At 47.3% G+C, this 20,312-nt stretch overlaps 1 protein-coding gene across 2 annotated transcripts; it reads left to right on the top strand.

Annotated features, from left to right (window-relative positions):
- Positions 1 to 3,322: 3,322 nt before the first annotated feature.
- LOC118092289 (zinc finger protein 883) lies at positions 3,323 to 19,484 on the top strand. Of its 2 annotated transcripts, none has more exons than XM_035130199.2 (6): positions 3,323 to 3,441; positions 6,091 to 6,566; positions 6,771 to 6,852; positions 12,358 to 12,440; positions 13,061 to 13,187; positions 13,714 to 19,484. In XM_035130199.2, exons 2-6 carry the CDS (start codon positions 6,159 to 6,161, stop codon positions 14,829 to 14,831), a joined length of 1,818 nt encoding a protein of 605 aa, XP_034986090.2. In that variant the 5' UTR covers positions 3,323 to 3,441; positions 6,091 to 6,158; the 3' UTR covers positions 14,832 to 19,484. The 2 variants fall into 2 exon arrangements, with proteins under 2 accessions (XP_034986090.2, XP_034986091.2); XM_035130200.2 differs by lacking the exon at positions 3,323 to 3,441 and adding an exon at positions 3,627 to 4,022.
- Positions 19,485 to 20,312: the final 828 nt, after the last annotated feature.

Here is a 20,312-nt window from a genome sequence, read left to right as displayed (position 1 = left end):
GGGCTGGACTAGAGGAATCCCAAGGCGGAATTAAGATTGCCGGAAGAAATATCAACAACCTCAGATATGCAGATGACACAACCTTGATGGCAGAAAGTGAAGATTGAGGGCACAAGGAGAAGGGGACGACAGAGGACGAGATGGTTGGACAGTGTTCTCAAAGCTACGAACATGAGTCTGCCCAAACTGCGGGAGGCAGTGGAAGACAGGAGTGCCTGGCGTGCTATGGTCCATGGGGTCACGAAGAGTCGGACACGACTAAACGACTAAACAACATTATCCCCTCTGGAGGAGTTTCACAGGGGGATCTGCGGTGGGATGAATGGCTGGGCCTAGGGGGGAACTGCTTAGGAGAAGGAGCAGCCCAGCAGGTTTCCCTAAAGGGGGTGCTTGTGAGACCACATGGAAGGAAACCATTATCGGAGCCCGAGGTGGAATGGCAACAGGGCTCTCCTGGAGACATGGCTGCAGGGATCAGGGCCCGAGTGCTGCTGCCAACCCCAAATCCCACTGTTCTTGCCACTTCTGCCCCAACTCAACCGCTCCGCTGGAATCTTGCAGAGAGTGGGGATGGCACCCAACTTTTGAAACAATACGAAGTGCTTTGTATGTCAGCTTCACCGTTTCCTTCATTTGGTGCAGGTATTTTATTTTCAGTATAAATAGGACTTCATTTTCATAGCTCATTGTATGCCACTGTATGTCCTCTTCGTGTATTAATGTGATGTAAACATGTATGTGGTCCTCTGGACACACACACACACACACACACACACACACACACACACACACACACACACACAGAACACACATATTAAAACAAGCCATACTCCAGTTCTTATCTTGCAAACTTGCCGCTTAAATTGTTCAATCATGGCAATGGCTTGGCTACATTAACTACGAACTCCAGAATCTGAGATCCCCTCTAAACCAGTGCCAAAGTTTTCCAGTCGTTTTGTGGCATTTTGCAGTAAAATCCCTGCATTTTGCAGTGCCCCACAAACATAGTATTTGATACAGGAAACCCAAGTTTGTAGTTAATGCCCCAAAACACAACATTGTCCAATTCACTCCAAACAAGTGTCAATCTTTGGCAAATGTTTTTCAGTGAAAACCCTGTGGTTTGCAACGCCCCACAAAGAGAGTGAGTGATACACACACTGAGCCGGGGATCAGAAGCTCACCAAAAACCCAACATTGTCTAATTCACTCTAAACTGGTGCCAAACTTTGGCAAACATTTTGCAGTGTCTTGCAGCAAAAACCCTGCATTTTGTAGCACCCTACCAATGGAGCAATAGTCCCTCAAATGGGGGGTCAAAAGGTCACTAAAAACCCAATGTTCTCTGATTCACTCCAAACCGCTGCCAAACTTTGGCAAACGTTTTGCAGTGAAACCCCCATGTTTTGCAACACCCCACCAAAAGAGCAATGCCCACTCTGCCTCATGCCGAGTGCTCTGTTTGTGGGGCGCCGCAGAACACGGGGTGTTCACCACAAAACACTGCTGCAGACCTTTCATTGGTGTTTTGCTCCACTTCGGAGTGAATTGGACGATGTCGGGTTTTCAGCGAACCTGTGCCACACCCCCGACTTATGGTCTGATTGCTCCGTTTTTGGGGTGCCGCAAAGCGTGGGCTTTTTGCTGTGAAAAGCTGTCGCAGACCTTTTGTCAACGTCTTTCACTGCTTTGGAGTGAATCGAATGACATCGGATTTGGGTGGCCCCGTGACCCCAAGGGTTAGGGTGCCTATTGCTTAGGGCTGCCATACATTTTTTGTGACCCTGCCATCTTACATTGACTCCACTTATCTGAGCAGTGTGAAGTTCCAGGGGTGCAGACAGTGCTGCCTACACAAAGAGCTTAGGTTTCATTGCTGGAATGCTATGGCATTTTGCAATATTTGCGCTCATATTTATACAATGGAAGCACTCAAACACACTGCGCCTGGAGTCCCATCCCAGGCAGCCTGTTCAGAAGCTACCGAAAGGTCCAGGAGAACAAAGACCATCATACATATTCCTCTAGGCCACCTCTAGGCTTGATTATTGTAATTCGCTCTACGCGGGGCTGCCCTTGAAACTGACCCAGAAACTCCAGCGGGTGCAGAATGCCGCGGCGAGGCTCCTTACGGGTTCCCGGCTGCGGGATCATATTCATCCAGTGCTTTACCAACTGCACTGGCTCCCGGTGGAGTACAGGATCAGGTTCAAGGTGCTGGTTTTGACCTTTAAAGCCTTATGCGGCTTAGGACCCTCGTACCTACGGGACCGCCTCTCCCGGTATGACCCACAGAGGACATTACGGTCCACAAATAATAACATATTGGAGATCCCGAGTCACAAGGTGGCTAGGCTGGCCTCGACCAGGACCAGGGCCTTCTCAGTACTGGCCCCGACCTGGTGGAACGCTCTGTCCCAGGAGACTAGGGCCCTGCGGGATTTGTCATCTTTTCGTAGGGCCTGCAAGACAGAGCTGTTTCGTTTGGCCTTCGGACTGACGCAGTCTGACCCCACGGTTACCCTCCCCTAAGGTTTTATTTATAATGGTTTTATCTTATTCGTAGATTTTTAATTTTAAAATTGAATTTTAACATTGTATTATTCTGTTGTTTTAACTGAATTGTTTCTTTTATATTTGTGTTGATATTATTTGTTGTTAGCCGCCCTGAGCCCGGTCTCGACTGGGAAGGGCGGGGTATAAATAAAAATTATTATTATTATTATTATTTCCAAGCCTTAGCCAACCAGCAGAGTGACCACACCAAGTCTGGGTCAGAAATCAATTTGAAATGGTACAGGGTGGCGATGGGGCAAGGGTCAGGTGGGCTGGGGTCATGCAGTGTTCATACAGTATTCCTTGTACAGAAAGTCCAACAAGCACTGCCAAAAGGACCCCGCTTCTGCTCCCCCCACCCTGAAACAAACCCCTCACGGATGCTGCTGTTCCTTGGTGAGCAAAATATACAGTATTTGAAAAAAAACAAGGGGTGGGCCAAGATGTCATGCGACTTTCACATTATTTTTTTATTAGTGTAGCCATATTTCGAAAAGTGAAACTGCTTGCAGCCGCATTATGCTCTGTGTGTGTCCGTGAAATTCCGGACGCATGGCAATCTTGCTATTCCTGATATTTCTACGCCGCCCTTCACCCGAGGATCACAGGGCGGTTTTCAATATAAAAATACAGAAAAGTGTAACATAGTAACAAACAAAATTAATAACGATATCTGGGGTGGGAGGTGTCTCTTTGTCTGCTCTCGGCTCTCCTCCTCCCGGGAGGCGGGGACCGCCCTGCCGCGCACGCTGCGGAGTCGGGAGCGCGCCGCGCCCAGCCGCGCATGCGCTCCTCCCGCTCGGCGAGCCCAGCTGCTTCCTCGGACCTGGAGGGGCCGGGCTGGCGGGCGCGCGCCTGGGGCTGTTGCCGGGGCTCTTCGGGCGGGTGAGTGGCGGGGGCGCGCGGGGGTGGGAAGAGAAGCGGGCGCGTGGCCCCGCCAGAGAGAGGAGCCGGTGGCGGGGTGCTTGCTTGCTTGCTTGCTTCCTTCCCTCCCATCCTTCGGGCCAGGAGGAGGAGGAGGATGCGGACTGGGCGTGGGCTCCCTCCTGCTCCCAGGCGCGCTCTGCGTGTGCTCAGAGGCTCAGGAACCCCCTCCCCGCAGGCCAGGTCCCAAGACGTAGCTAGGCGCAGGTGCCCGCCAGGTGTCTTTTGCAGTCAAAGGCCTCCGCTTTTGGAGAGCGCCGGCTCTAGCTTTGCGCATTCCGCCCGGAGCCTGCCTGTCTCTGCCTCTCTCGTGGTGATGGTGGGGGACTGGAGCCATTTCCCTGCCCTGGGCAGGGGGTGGGGACGGGTGCAGGTGTTTCGGGTCCCTGGATGTGATGCAGCTGGGAGGCGACGCGCCTGGCTGAGGGCGCGGGTGCCAACATCTCCCTGTGCGCGCCCTGGGCAGGGTCCCCTCCTGCCGAGGAGGCTGCTCCTCGCAGCCTTGCATTCCCAGGAAGGAAAGGATCCAGCCTCCTGCTACGGTAGCACCCTCTCCTCGAGGAGGAATTGTCCAGGGCTCCTCCTCCAGGGCGGGCTCCTCCCTGCAGAGCTTCCCCGGGCCGGGCGGGGAGGGCGCCCCAGAATCCTGACCCTGGCAGGGAGGGAGGGAGGGAGGGAAGACGGGAGGGAGGTGGGCCAAGCCTAAGCAGGCTCCGGGACAGCCAGCCGGGGAGGAAAGGCCTGCTTCTAGGAGTGCCCAGCAGACAAAAACGGGGTCCCGTGTCACACGCAAACAACCACAGGGACATCCGAGGAGGAAAGCGGGGGAGGAGGGTGTTTCTAATCTAAGCGGAGGCTGGGTGGCCATCTGTCAGGGATGTTTTAGCTGAGATTACTTCCTGATGGGGGGGGCAGGACTAGGGGGGTGCCCCTTCCAATTCTAGGATGGGGTTTCCTGCTCCTTGCAGAGCCCTTTTCACAGCAAGCTGCTCCTCCTATTTCTGGCGGGGGGGGCAGCTCAGAAGGCCAGCCAAGAGGGCCCCCCAAAATAAAACTTCTCTGGGTGTGTGCAATGCAAGTTGTTCGCCCTGGGCCCCTGCTCTGGAAAGGGAGAGAAGGGTGAGCTTGGTAAGGCCGGTTTGCCAAGGGTTAGAATGAACTGAGCTGGATTCCTAGAGAGGACAGGTTAAAGATGGAGGGTCCTCCAGAGCAAAAGCACCTCCCTCCCCAGTCCCTTCTTCCCCCAAGGGTGTGCATGGCTGTTACCTCCCGGCTGTGCAAATTAGTGGCACCTTCTGGGATCTACTATCTCTTCAGCCTGTGCTGTAGAGGGAAGTGACAGGCAGGTGGGGCTCCTCAACCTGTGAAGGCAGGCCATCTGGAAGAAGGAAGGCTCTGACCCTAAACCTCTGCTGCCTTGCGGGATATATTTGGGAGAAGAAAAGGATAAGGAGTAGACTCTAAACCAGGGGTCAGCAGACTTTTTCAGTAGGGGGCCGGTCAACTGTCCCTCAGACCTTGTGGGGGCCCGGACTATATTTTGGAAAGAAAAAAAAATGAACGAATTCCTATGCCCCACAAATAACCCAGTGATGCATTTTAAATAAAAGGACACATTCTATTCATGTAAAAACATGCTGATTCCCGGACCGTCTGCGGGCCGGATTTAGAAGGTGATTGGGCCGCATCCGGCCCCTGGGCCTTAGTTTGGGACCCCTGCTCTAAACAAATCCAGAATCGAGTCCCTAAGGCAGTTGGATGGTGCCTTGTACGCCTCCTTCTGGAAACTCCTGCAGCCAAGCTGGTTCCAAACATATTGCTCTGCATTCCTTTGGACCACATCAGGGAGGCCGAGAGGAGGGTCTGGGCAGCCTAGGAGTGCCATACATACTTGCCCAGGCTTGTGCCCCGTAGAGGTTACTTCAGTGCTGCTAACCTAGCAGTTTGACTTCATCCCCAGAGATGCTCTGTATGGTCTCTCGAGACAGACAGATGCCAGCAACAATTACCTGTCCTTTACCCCAAGTTCCCAGGGCAGATTGCAATATTAAAAACAGTTTAAACCACTTACCGTCACAGAAAGAAGGTGGCTCCTAGCTGCTTTTTAATTCTGTTTTCATCTTAGCTCACACCTGTACATCCTTTGGCCTCCCTCACTTGGCCCTCAGGGGGTTGGCCATCAGAACAATAACAGATGGGTATCTTTCCACAATAGACTATCTTGAGAACATTGGAGATCTGAAGTGCTAGAAAATGAGAGAGAAGCAGGAAGTGAGGGTGGGCGGGAGAGCAAGTCTTGAGGAGCCCCAAGGTTAGCACCCCCACTCTAGCCTAGTGTCCACATTACACAAGGTACAAATAACTCACTTGTCAATCACAGTTCTGAATTCATTCATTGACTGAAAACACTGAAATTGCCTTTTGCATAGTAACTTTCCTTCTAGGAAGGCTAGAAGATAGCTTCTCCGTTTCCTTCCTTTTGTTGTTAAAGAAGGCTCAGAGTCTTGGCTGTAGTGTTGTACGGGCCTGGTTCTTAGCAAGACTCGCCCACACTTGCTTATCTTGACAGTGTACCAATTCTATAACAAAAACAATGCATTTACTTTGTAGGGTTTGGAAGCAACTCTAATTAGCACAGTCAGAACTTGGAGGCTCTTGAAGGCTTCCCGAGAGCACAGATGGATGAGCAAGATTCATCTGGAACGGAAGCAGGAAAAGTCAGTGCCTTCAAAATCGGGAGCAGATTCTGGGAAAACTCTGTGCAGAAGATCCTGGGTGAGGAGGACACTCTCTGCTCAGATGTGCAGAGCCAGCAGTTCAGGCAGTTCTGCTACCAGGAGGCCAAAGGACCCCGAGAGGTTTGCAACCGACTCTACCACCTTGACTGTCAGTGGCTAAAGCCAGAAAGTCACACGAAAGCTCAGATGCTGGACCTGGTGATCTTGGAGCAGTTCCTGGCTGTCCTTCCACTGGAGATGGAGAGCTGGGTGAGGGAATGTGGAGCAGAGACCAGTTCCCAGGCGGTGGCCCTGGCCGAAGGATTCCTCCTGAGTCAGGCAGAGGAGAGGAAGCAGGTGGAGAAGCAGGTGAGAGAGACTTTCCTCTGGATATTCTCAAGGGGGTCTGAACAGGAGGGAGAGTACCCCAAAATTCTCTCCTAATGGCCCCCACCTTTTCTTTTTGAAGGTACCCAAAGAATGATATCAGATACCCCTAAAGTTTTTGCCTCTGCCATTACTTTCCTAATTTTCCTCCTCATTCTCTGTTTTGAATCCTTGTTGCTCTTTCAGGAAAAGGATCTGTTTGCAGAAATGGGCCCGGATTCCTTTGGGGCAGAGAAGACTCAGCTGAGCACCAGAAAGTTGACACTGGGTAAGGAGCAATGAGTTTTTTCCCCGTTTGGTCTCATTTTGTGGATTTTAAAATTAATCCATGGGTTTTCTGGGGGAAGACACTTGGGGACAAGAGTCCTCAGGAAAGGAGACAATTTTCCCCACAATAATATATATATATATATATATATATATATATATATATATATATATAAAAATGTGAAAAAGTTGAAACTGTAGGCTCCATTTTTCTCCAAAACCGCTTGACCAATTGTCCTGAAATTTGGACACAACGGTCCATGCCACTACCCGAGTGTTTGCACAACCTCAGATTGCTCACATCTCATACCTGCGCAGGTAAAAAACTGCTTTTCCACAAACTAAAACAGCGCCCTCAATTGGCGTTATTCCCACAGCTCCTCCTCTACCTCCTCCTCCCTCCCCATGGAGTCTAGCCCACACCCACAAACCCCGCCTCCACCACGAGATCCTGTAAAACAGGGGGACTCTGAGACTCAGGGGGATCTGAAGGGGGGCTATTACCCTCCATTTGACAGACTAACGCACAGCAACGCATGCAGGGCCAGCTAGTTAAAATATGAAAAAGGTACAAACTTCAAACTGCACTCAGCAGGGGAGACATTTTCTAAGGCCTATTTCATAGAACTATTGAGTTGTAGAGTTGGCAGGTAACCCAAGCATCATCTGGTCCAAACCCCTGCAATGCAGGAATCTCTGCTAAAGCTGTTGAATGATTGTGTAAAAGTGTCATTATTGTTTCACTGTACCTTTAAGAGTCAGGAAAGATTAAATGACTGGGACTCTGCAGCTGTGGAGCAGCTCTACAGGTGTTGCTGTGAAGCTGATGATGCAGGGTATATCAGGGGTGTTGTGTGTTGCCTCTGTGCTGGGCGTTTTCCCAGTGTGCTCTTGGTGGGTGGTTTGGTTGTGTGGGTATTTTGTATAAGCCTGATTTAATTTTTGTTAAATTTACTTTCTCCATTAAACCAAGCATTTGTTTAAGTCTTGGTCTCTATGTGTAAGTTCCTCAACCAGTTTCTGCTGATTTTGCTTTTAACCCCAACATCTTGGTTATGGGCCCAGTGGTTGAGTGTGGAACTGCACATGTTAGTTTTTGGAGAAAGGTTTAGAAAGGTTTTTTCCCTCTTTTCTGCTGCAACGGTTTTGTGGGCTGGTGGTTGAAAAGTTCCAGCATGGCAGACCGTGTTGCTGAGGCTGAAAAGGCTTTAACATTCCCGCAACTAACGGCCGAGAACTACAGTCTATGGTCCTTTCGCATGGAAGCACTTCTAACTTCCCGTGATGTGTGGAAGTACGTGACCGAGGACCCTCCTGCTCCTATGACCGATGCCTGGTCGAAAGGTGATGCTAAAGCAAGGGCATTAATTAACTTGTCTGTTAGTGATCAGCAAGTTGTGTATATAAGAAATAAGAAAACTGCCAAAGAAATGTGGGACAGTCTTGCGGCAGTGCACATTACAAATATTTGAAGACTTTAAGATGCCAGTATCACTCCCAGTAAAAGTTTATCTCGATTCCCAGAGTGGACTTGCTATCCTGTGCTCAGAAACCAACACACAGCGCACTAGAGTGTTGAGATTACGTTTACAATTTGTAAAGAATTTGATTGCTGACAAAACAATTGTTTTTGAATATGTTCCAGGTGACAAACAAGTTGCAGACATCTTTACTAAAGCACTTCCAAAAGTTGCGCATGAAAGACATGTACAAAGTTTGTCTCTGTTTCACAATAATGAACTGCAGGGGATATGTTGAATGATTGTGTAAAAGTGTCATTATTGTTTCACTGTACCTTTAAGAGTCAGGAAAGATTAAATGACTGGGACTCTGCAGCTGTGGAGCAGCTCTACAGGTGTTGCTGTGAAGCTGATGATGCAGGGTATATCAGGGGTGTTGTGTGTTGCCTCTGTGCTGGGCGTTTTCCCAGTGTGCTCTTGGTGGGTGGTTTGGTTGTGTGGGTATTTTGTATAAGCCTGATTTAATTTTTGTTAAATTTACTTTCTCCATTAAACCAAGCATTTGTTTAAGTCTTGGTCTCTATGTGTAAGTTCCTCAACCAGTTTCTGCTGATTTTGCTTTTAACCCCAACAAAAGCATCCAAAATATAAAATTAAATTTAAAAAATTTAAAAATTTAAAATGGACACGAAAGCTTATACCAAGAACAAACTTAGTTGGTCTCTAAGGTGCTACTGGACAATTTATTATTTTTTTATATATATATTTCGACTGCGTCAGACCAACACGGCTACCTACCTGATGCTAAAGCATCCATGACAAATGGCCATTCAACCTCTGCTTAAAAACCTCCAAGGAAGGAGAGTCCACCACCTCTCAGAGGAGTCTGTTCCACTGCTGAACAGCTCTTACTGTCAGAAAGTTTTTTTCGAATGTTTAGTCAGAATTTCCTCTCTTGCAACTTGAAGCCATTGGTTTGAGTCCTACCCTCCAGAGCAGGAGAAAACAAGCTTGCTCTCTCTTCCATGTGACAGCCCTTAAAATATTTGAAGATGGCAATCATATCTCCTCTCACTCTCCTCTTTTCTAGGCTAAACATACCCAGCTCCTTTAAGCATTCCTCATAATGCTTAGTTTCCAGACCCTTGATCAGGCATCCCCAAACTTCGGCCCTCCAGATGTTTTGGACTACAATTCCCATCTTCCCTGACCACTGGTCTTGTTAGCTAGGGATCATGGGAGTTGTAGGCCAAAACATCTGGAGGGCCGAAGTTTGGGGGTGCCTGTCTGTAAAGGGAAGAGAATATAGGGATCCTCCTCCCCTCATCAGAAGTAGCTCCTCCCCAAGCAGCAATGACAGCGAGGACGCTCAGGAGTCCAGTCAGGAAGTGGAGAGAGAGGGCCAGGGCTCTCTCAGCAAGGGAGAGCCCCTGCGACACAGTAGAGAGGAAGAGAGAGAGGGGGAAAGGGGGGAGAAGGAAAACATGGAGCGCAGACCTTTCCCCCCGGTTCCGGAATTACGCAGGAGAAGGAGGGGAAAGAGATTTGCTGTCCCTAGGCTCTTATGCTGGAAAAAGTCCAGGGGCGGTTCAGTACCAGATTCTGCGTCGGACTGAGTAGACATGTTGTACATACCCAGCTCACTGTAAATAGTCTGCACAAAATAAAGACTGCTGAAAGACAAGCATGCGGAGCGTCGTTACTCTAGAGTAGTCGCAACAATCCCCTGACACTGTCCTTGATCATCTTGGTTGCCCTTCTCTGCACATGTTCCAGCTAGTCAACACAATTCTTAAATTGTAGTGCCCAGAATTAAACACAGTATTCCAAGTGTGGTCTAAGTCAGAATAGAGTGGTACTATTACTTCCCTTGATCTGGACACTATACTTCTTTTGAAGCAGCCTAGAATAGCATCACACTGTTGACTCATGTTAAGCTTGTGGTCCACCAAGACCCTGAGATCCTTTTCACATGTGCTGCTAGTAAGCCAGGTGTCCCCATCCTGTGGTATATTTGTGCATCTGGTTCTTCCTGCCTAAGTGCAGAACCTTACATTTGTCGCTGTTGAAATTCATTTTGTAGCTTGCGCCCAGTTCTCCAATCTGTTAAGGTCATTTCGAATTCTGATTCTGTCTTCTGTGGCATTAGCTACCCCTCCCACTTTGGTGTAATCTGCAAATTTGATTAGCATCCCCTCAATTCCTTCATCCTTGTCATTTATAAAAATGTTAAACAACAACTTGCCCAGGACAGAACCCTGCAGCACCCCACTTGTCACTATTTTCCAGGATGACGAGGAGCCATTCATGAGTCCTCTTTGGGTTCAGTCAGTCAACCAGCTACAAATCCACCTAACAGTTACCTCATTCAACCCACATTTTACCAGCTTCCTCATGAGAATATCATGGGGGACTTTGTCAAAGCCTTACTGAAAAGAAGAAACACTATGTCCACAACATTTCCCTGATCCACCAAGTTTGTAATTCCATAAAAAAGAAATCGATTGGTCTGGCATAACTTTTTTTTTAGAAACTCATGCTGGGTCTTAGTAATCACAGCATCCTTTTCTAAAGGCTCACAGACCGACTGTTGAATTATCTGTTCTGGGACCTTCCCTGTTATTGATGTCAAGCTCACCGGTCAGTCATTACCTTCCTTTCCCCGCTTTTAGAAGATGTGGACAACATTTGCCCACCTCCAGTCTATAGGGACCTCACCTGTTCTCCAATAATTCTCAAAGATAATAGACTCTGAGATTACATCTGCGAGCTCCTTTAGCATAAGGTTACCAGATTTTTTTCAATGAATCCGGGACACTTTTCAACTTCCTACTAAATAGATGGATTTTGTCAGGGGACTGATTTGTAAATCCGGGGACTGTCCCTGGGAAACGGGGACATCTGGTAACCTTACTTTAGCACCCTTGGGTGCAGTTCATCAAGCCCTTGAGATCTGAATTAATTTAAAGTAGCTAGTTGTTCCCTTACTACCTCTTTTCCTATCTGGGCTGCAGCTCCCTCCTTACATCATTTATTCTGTTATCACCAGGCTGGGCATCTCTTTCCTTTTGGGTGAAGACAGAAGCAAAGAAGGTGTTGAGCAGTTCCGTCTTTTCTCTGCCACCCAATAGCTTTTCCCCATCTTCTCCACGCCTACCACTTGCTTGTTCTTCCTTTTACTTTGGACATGGTCAAAGAAACCTTATTATTATTATTTTTAACCTTTCTTGCAAGCCTGAGCTCATTCTAAGCATCTGAAGAAGTGTGCATGCACACGAAAGCTCATACCAAAACATAAACTTAGTTGGTCTTTAAGGTGCTACTGAAGGAATTTTTTTATTTTGCTTCGACTCAGAGACCAACACGGCTACCTACCTGTAACTCATTCTAAGCGTTAGCCAGCCTGACTTTCCCCCTGCAACTGTTGGCTACTTGTGTATATTCCTCCTTTGTGATTTCCCCTTTCTTCCATTCATGCCCTTCTTAACTCTCTGCTCATCCGTAAGCTCCTTACGCAGCCACATCTTAATTGCCTCCCACTTTTCTTTCTTGTTCGTATTGTCTGCATTTGGGCCTTCAATATTTATTCTTTTCAAACTTCCATCCAGCTTGGACTCCCTTCTCTTTGAGCATTTCTGACCTCAGGATCACACCCAGTAACTCCTTCAGCTTTTCGAAATTGGCCGCCTTAAAGTCCAGCATGTGTGTCGGACTACACTCAGCCTCCGTATCCTGAAACCCAGGAGAACATGATCACTTCCTCCCAAGATTCTGAGCACTTCCACTTCATCAATCAGTTCCCCCCTATTGGTGAGGACCAGATCCAAGATAGATGATCCCCTTGTTGGTTCTTCCACCTTCTGGGAAATGAAATTGCCAGCGAGGCAATGCAGGAATTTGCCCGACCTTACGCTTGTGGCAGAGTTTGAGTCCCAGCAGATATCCGGGAAGTTGAAGTCTCCCATGATGACTATTTGTCGTTAGAGATACACAGCTTCACCTCTGAGAAAAGCATGCACTAATGTCTTCCCACTTACCTTTGTCAGGTGACGGAAGGATGCCGGTAAGACCTCCTCATTCATCTTTTCATTGTGGTGGAGGGGAAACGGTGGCTGTGGAACCAGACCAGGTAGGAGGAAAACTGCCCTGAACATGCTATTCAAGGTTTATGCGCTGAGAATAATGAACAACCGCCTCAGTTTAGCTTAGCCTTCTGAATGTTGCAAGTATTATTTATCAATTGCTGTAGTTTTGCTTATATATTTATCATGGGATGTTAAAATAGGCATCTAAGCCTTTGAGAAGCCATAGAAAACAGTTGCCAGGGTTCACTTAACCAGTCCCATCAGTTGCACAATGGGGTTTTCCCACTGTCTCCTCCCCCTCCCTGTGCCCCCCTGCATGCTCCTTGAGGTCGGCTTTGGGGCATCTGGGGGTATCCCTCCCCAGAACAGCACATGGGGTGAGGAGAAGAGAGAGGGAATCCTTGTGTCTGGCCAACTGGAATACCTGATTTGAAGAGCACAGCGTGGAGTTCCACCCATTTGCACAAAGATTAATACCCATCATAAAAATACACAATAAAAGAATTCCAGTAACATGTTACAATCAGCACCCAGACTTAAAATCTGCAGCCAAACAATCCCATTAAAACAGCACAGCAACAAACAGGCAGAAAACAACGTAACAATGTGTAGAAGATAATCTTCATGCTGTCTGAGAGCAAGACATTTTTCTTCTTTTTTTTAGGGTCCGGTGTGCTTTGAAGATGTAGCTGTTCATTTCACAGTTGAGGAGTGGGCTTTGCTGGATCCTGACCAGAGAGCTCTGCATAAGGAAGTCATGGAGGAGAATTGTGGGATCATGAACTCTCTCAGTAAGGCTCCCTGTTGGATCATGATGTCTGTTTTGAAATTCAATACGTATCTATATGTGATGAACTTCCTGTATTTTGATGGAGCTCAACAGGGCCACCTGCTTTTCTGACGCTGCTGCAGCACATTTAGAATGGAGGGCTATCTACTGTTTGGTCTGCAAATATTCTTCCTCCATTTATTCCTTTTTAAACGATGATCGGGCTGGTCTGAATTGCCTAGGCTTCAGAGTTGTTAGGGAAGTTGAAGAAGCTTCTGTCAGGTTTTTTGGTTTTTGCTTTTGTCTGTTTTTGATTGAGCAAAGGGATGACTGACCTTGGAAATGGAGCGGATTCCTTGATTGGGCCAAACAAAATCCATCCCAGAAAAGAGCTAGGCTTTTCAAACAAAGGTAGTGAACCCTGTAGTAAGAACTCACATATGATTCCCTTCAATTCTTCCTCTATCACAGGTGTTCATGAGAATTGCTCAATAGCTGGGGCCTCCATTTATTCCTGAGGTTCTAAACTGTTTATCTCTTCATTGCAGGTGGTGATGAATTGGAAATTAAGAACAGGGGAGACCATGACAAAAGCCATCCAGTGGAGAATCTATATGAAGTTTGGGATTCTGGAGAGAGCCTGAGTGAGAGCTCCCGTTCTACTTCCTGTAAAATAAATCCCATTGGGAAGACACTCTATCAGTGCTTGGAATGTGGAAGCAGCTTCACTCGGAAGGAAAGTCTCACTTCCCATCAAAGAATTCATACAGGGGAGAAACCCTATCAGTGCTTGGAGTGTGGAAAGAGCTTCAGTCGGAACTCCCATCTTACTTCCCATCAAAGAACTCACAGCGGGGAGAAACCATATCAATGCCAAGAGTGTGGAAATAGCTTCACTCGGAAGGAAAGTCTCACTTCCCATCTTAGAATTCATACAGGGGAGAAACCCTATCAGTGCTTGGAGTGTGGAAAGAGCTTCAGCCGGAAGGAAAATGTCACTTCCCATCAAAGAATTCATACAGGGACAAAACCATATCAATGCCTGGAATGTGGGAAGAGCTTCAGTCGAAAGAAAAGTCTCATTTCCCATCAAATAAGTCATACATGGGAGAAACCATATCAGTGCTTGGAATGTGGAAACAGCTGTAATACAAGCACAAACTTTCATAATCATGAAAGTAGTCACCTTGGGGAGAAAGCATTTCAATGCCAAGAATGTGGAAAGTGCTTCACCTGGAAGAAAAGTCTCATTTCCCATCAAAGAATTCATACAGGGGAGAAACCCTATCAGTGCTTGGAATGTGGAAAGAGCTTCAGTCAGAGTGCCCATCTCACTTCCCATCAAAGATCTCACAGTGGGGAAAAACCCTATCAATGCTTGGAATGTGGAAAGTACTTTAGCCGGAAGGAAAGTCTCACTTCCCATCAAAGAATTCATACGGGAGAGAAACCCTATCAGTGCTTGGAATGTGGAAAGAGCTTCAGTCGGAAAGAAAGTCTCACTGCCCATCAAATAATTCATACATCGGAGGAACCATATCAGTGCTTGGAATGTGGGAAGAGCTTTAATATAAGCACAAACCTCTGTCAACACCAGAGAATTCATAGTGGGGAGAAGCCATATCAATGGCTGTGTACAAATTTGATTTTAGAAGACTTTAATTAGTATGAGAGTAAAGATTGCATTAGTGTATTTGTCAACCCAGCAAAGAAGTGGACTTTGTCTCATAAAACACCCTGTGCCCAATATTTCTTATTCTATGTACCCAGATCTGTGAGGTGCAAGTCATGGGCAAAGGTTTTGAATGTCACCTCTGGGGAGAGGGCAAAGAACGATGTGGCAACACTGATGAGGCAGCCCAAAATGCTGAATTTTTCTTTGGAAAAGTTGGCAAGCAATTCATGTGCTTCAACAGCCTATACTTTACAAATTTGTGGTGCTCCTGAGCACCACTTCCATCCTCAGCATGTCCAGGATGGCGGTGGTGTCAGTTTGAAGCTCTTCCTGGTATCTCCTGACCAGACACAGGACAGCTCCCAGAAGAGCCAGAAGTTTCTGGCTTCTCTCTGGGAGAAGGGTAAGTTGGGGGTTCCCTTGCTGCTCTCCTCCTTCAATTCAAAGTACATTCCGAGAGGATGCAAGGAGCAAATAATTGTATCCACGAGGAAGAAAGAGTTTTGTGTTCATTGTACTCAAAGGTGGTTGGGAGCAACAGCAAGCACAATTTATTTACTTTAGCCAACCCCAGTCCTCATCTGCACACACCTGACGCATGGAAAAAGGCTTAGATCAGGGTTCCCCAAACTAAGGCCTGCGGGCCGGATGCGGCCCAAAGGCCTCTTTTATCCGGCCCGCAACGACCCCACTGCTGCCATCCGCTCTTACCGGCATGGCGCGTCGCAGCTGCCCACTTCCGGGTCAGAAAAAGTGCCGGAAATAGCTTGTGTGCATGTACAAGCATCATTTCCGGTGCACTTCCGGGTCAGAAGAGGCCCATGCACATGCACACAAGCTATTTCCGGCACGTTTTCAACCCGCATGTGCACCATAAATAGCGTCTGCGCATGCGCACGGGCGTGCACTCCCCCGCTCTCCAGCCCGTCGCGCCAATGGTGCGGAGGACACCAGCCCAAAGCCAGGTACGTTTGGGGACCCCTGGCTTAGATTGAACCAAGATTCTGAACAACACAACTCATCCCAATGACAGGCGTCTGACACTTTCCTCCATGCCATGTGGACATATCAACAGATCTTGACCAATTGGAATTTTTTAATCAGTGTCTCACATATATTCCTAGCCGCCCTGAGCCCGGTTTTTGACTGGGGAGGGCGGGGTATAAATAAAAATTTATTATTATTATTATTATTATTATTATTACAGGTAGGTAGCCATGTTGGTCTGATGTAGTCGAAACAAGAAATAAAATAATTCCTTCCAGTAGCACCTTAGAGACCAACTAAGTTTGTCATTGGTATAAACTTAGTTGGTCTCTTAAGGTGCTACTGGAAGGATTTTTTTATATTTTATTTCTTGCTTCACATATATTCCTTGAGCAGGTGTCACTTCTACTAACACTGTTCCAATGTTAACTGAGACTCGGTCACAATGGGCAAGGTATTTTTGAAACCATGCTGGGCGGCTGTGTCTCGAGTCAAGGCCTTGTGACCCTCTCCACATAAGGTCTGGTGCCCCACAGATTATTGGTTCTCAAACTCTTGCTGTTCTTGACAAGAATGGGAAACGATTCTGTCCAATATAGAACTGCCCATGTTATTCTGTCTTCCAACCTATCACCTGCAGTCCTTCCCCATAGCTGTTCTTGAATGTGACTCTACTGTTAGATGCCACCCCAGTCTCCACAGCAGTGTGAGATTCCAGTGGTCTAGGCACTTGCCCAGATTTTTGTTTCCTTTGGAAATGAGGCACTTCAGAGACTGTGGTTTATTTCATAGACTCATAGCGTTGTAGAGTTGGAAGGGACCCCTGTGACGACCAGTGTCCCACTCTCTCTTACTATCACTGCGACACAGGAATCCAGAGGGGAAAACACCCACCCTCTTCTCCTGCCGCCTCAAAAATAAACCCCTTTTACTAGTGGGTTTCTTAGTAAGGAGAGCCTTCCAGCTTACGTGGCCTGGTACCTTAAGAAACTCTAGGCTGTCTGATGGAATAACCTCTTGCCTACAGTAAAGGGTCTCCCTCAGTTTGATTCCCCCCTGTAAAAGTTTGCCCTTTTCACTCTGGCAACTTCTTGGCACCTCAGGTTACCCTTCTAAGCCGCCTCCGTGTAGCTCCAGGACACAAACTGCCACCTCCCTGCCTGAGGTGAGTTTTGCCCTCTCTTGAGCCACCACGGTACCTCTTGAGTCCTGGTACCTCGCTGGAAAATAAAGACGGACCTTTTTGGCAAAACAGAGATGAAATTTTATTGTGTTAAAAGCATAAGTGTTTCTTTAACGTTTCATGTATTTATTTGCCTTGTTCCAGTTGTACAAGGAAAAAAAAACTCAGTCAAACATTTAACTTTAAGTTTTCCTAGCCTCTTCACTTTCTTCATACAAGCCACCACACCCTCCTCCCTCTCCCTCCTAACTGACCAAACCGACACTCCCTCCTTTTAAACTGGGCACAGTCCCGCCCCCATCAGAGTTCTATGTCAGTCAAGCTGGAGGTGGGTTAACTCTTTGCCAGCCGGGTAGGAATAAACATTCCAACAGTGCTTCAATTTGTCACAACCCCCTAGAGTAATCTAGTCCAACCCCCTGCAATGCAGGAATCTCAGCTAAAGCATCCATTTTCATGTAACCATTTCCAGTGTCTTTCTTTATTAAGACTTTGACTACTTTTCCTCTTCATTAAATGTCTCCCAATACCCTTCTCCATCTGTCTGCAAAGCAATTCAAGATTAATCCCAATTGCCCTGTCTAGCCGATTCTCTTTTCAGGCATAATTTGACCACCATAGAGCCCATAACAATTTATCCTTTTCAGTGTTTTGGAACGGACATTCACGACATACAGTCCCTAAAAGCAGCTAGTTCTGTACTGTAAAAGGCAGGTAGAGACCTTTTCAGTTTGGCTTGGCCATAAACTAAAAAGTCAATGGAATAATCAAAATGATCATTTTATGAAATTATTGCTTTCTCCAATGTATGTATGTATGTATGTATGTATGTATGTATGTATGTATGTATGTATGTATAGACATCCCTGACCAGAAAACCCAAAGCACTTGTAGCGTGGGATGTGGAAATCTCTCCCTTTCTGGGAAAGGCTCTGGCTGGAGAGAAACCTTCCTTGCAAGTGGCCTGGACCGGCTGTGAACTTGAGCTCCCTGAGCCTTCGCCTCTTTTGCTTTCACTTCACTTGGCAGAGCCCAGTTTGAACTCCCTGCACTCTGCGCACCAGATCCAGCCCCACTTGGAAAAATCACTGTCCAAAATGCAGCAGCCAGATTGCTGGCCAGGCTATTAATGGGCTGGCAGAAACAGTTGCAGATTTGGTAGACAGTGTGGCTGGAATAAGCTCGAAGCTGCCAAAAGGGAGAAGAGCAGGGCCAAGCTTACAAGACAAGGCTGCTTATGTTTGCTCCAATTCCTTTCCCTTCTTGTAGTAATTTAGATATCCAAGGAGGGTTTCCTTCAGAGGAGTCTCCTTACCCCCACCTTTAAGGAGACCAGGACCACACCTGATGGGGCATTAGGTATCTCCAGCACCCAGCTCTTCATCCCACCACATTCCCTAGTGTGATAGTCCATTAGGGAAGGGCATCCTAACCACCTTCCAGCTTGTCGACATCCTTCTTAACTTGTGGTGCCCAGAACTGGGCATAGTATTCCAGGTGAGGTCTGACCAAGGCAGAATAGAGTGGGACTATTACTTCCCTTCATCTGGACACTAGAATTCTGTTGATGCAGCCTAGAATAGCAGGATTTTGTTTTTTGTTTATGCTGCTGCATCACACTGTGGGCTCATGTTAAACTTGTGGTCCACCAAGACCCCGAGATCCTTTTCACATGTACTGCTCTCAAGCCAGGTGTCCCCCATCCTATATTTGCGTACCTGGTTGTTCCTCCCCAAGTCATTTATCCCTATTGCTATGAGTGCAGCAACAGCCTGCCGTGGAAGGACTCGCAGCGTGTGGGGGCGGTGAGGTTCTGGCACCTCTTTTCTAGAGAAAAAGTGCTGCCTTTACTGTTACAGTGTACTAGGTTATGAAGTCCTCAAGCCCCCCTTGTCTCTCCCAAGGATCCTCCCAAGACCATTCAATCCCAGAGTTGTTGTTGTTTAGTCGTTTAGTCGTGTCCGACTCTTCGTGACCCCATGGACCATAGCACGCCAGGCACTCCTGTCTTGCACTGCCTCCCGCAGTTTGGTCAAACTCATGTTCGTAGCTTCGAGAACACTGTCCAACCATCTTGTCCTCTGTCGTCCCCTTCTCCTAGTGCCCTCAATCTTTCCCAACATCAGGGTCTTTTCCAAGGATTCTTCTCTTCTCATGAGGTGGCCAAAGTATTGGAGCCTCAGCTTCACGATCTGTCCTTCCAGGGAGCACTCAGGGCTGATTTCCTTAAGAATGGATAGGTTTGATCTTCTTGCAGTCCATGGGACTCTCAAGAGTCTCCTCCAGCACCATAATTCAAAAGCATCAATTCTTCGGCGATCAGCCTTCTTTATGGTCCAGCTCTCACTTCCATACATCACTACTGGGAAAACCATAGCTTTAACTATACGGACCTTTGTCGGCAAGGTGATGTCTCTGCTTTTTAAGATGCTGTCTAGGTTTGTCATTGCTTTTCTCCCAAGAAGCAGGCGTCTTTTAATTTCGTGACTGCTGTCACCATCTGCAGTGATCAAGGAGCCCAAGAAAGTAAAATCTCTCACTGCCTCCATTTCTTCCCCTTCTATTTGCCAGGAGGTGATGGGACCAGTGGCCATGATCTTGGTTTTTTTGATGTTGAGCTTCAGACCATATTTTGCGCTCTCCTCTTTCACCCTCATTAAAAGGTTCTTTAATTCCTCCTCACTTTCTGCCATCAAGGTTGTGTCATCTGCATATCTGAGGTTGTTGATATTTCTTCCGGCAATCTTAATTCCGGCTTGGGATTCATCTAGTCCAGCCTTTCGCATGATGAATTCTGCATATAAGTTAAATAAGCAGGGAGACAATATACAACCTTGTCGTACTCCTTTCCCAATTTTGAACCACTCAGTTGTTCCATATCCAGTTCTAACTGTAGCTTCTTGTCCCACATAGAGATTTCTCAGGAGACAGATGAGGTGATCAGGCACTCCCATTTCTTTAAGAACTTGCCATAGTTTGCTGTGGTCGACACAGTCAAAGGCTTTTGCATAGTCAATGAAGCAGAAGTAGACGTTTTTCTGGAACTCTCTAGCTTTCTCCATAATCCAACGCATGTTTGCTATTTGGTCTCTGGTTCCTCTGCCCTTTCGAAATCCAGCTTGCACTTCTGGGAGTTCTCGGTCCACATACTGCCTAAGCCTGCCTTGTAGAATTTTAAGCATAACCTTGCTAGCGTGTGAAATGAGCGCAATTGTGCGGTAGTTGGAGCATTCTTTGGCACTGCCCTTCTTTGGAATTGGGATGCAGACTGATCTTCTCCAATCCTCTGGCCATTGCTGAGT

Source organism: Zootoca vivipara, chromosome 12 (assembly GCF_963506605.1).
Source record: "Zootoca vivipara chromosome 12, rZooViv1.1, whole genome shotgun sequence".
In the NCBI taxonomy this organism is placed as follows: Eukaryota; Metazoa; Chordata; class Lepidosauria; order Squamata; family Lacertidae; genus Zootoca; species Zootoca vivipara.
This window is presented reverse-complemented; position numbering and strand designations above follow the sequence as displayed.

Coding starts and splice junctions, on each gene's coding strand:
- LOC118092289 (XM_035130199.2), top strand. CDS start 6,159: ATGGATGAGCAAGATTCATCTGGAACGGAAGCAGGAAAAGTCAGTGCC. Junction 6,853..12,357: donor CACCAGAAAGTTGACACTGG/GTAAGGAGCAAT, acceptor TACCTTTGTCAG/GTGACGGAAGGATGCCGGTA. Junction 12,441..13,060: donor TGGCTGTGGAACCAGACCAG/GTAGGAGGAAAA, acceptor TCTTTTTTTTAG/GGTCCGGTGTGCTTTGAAGA.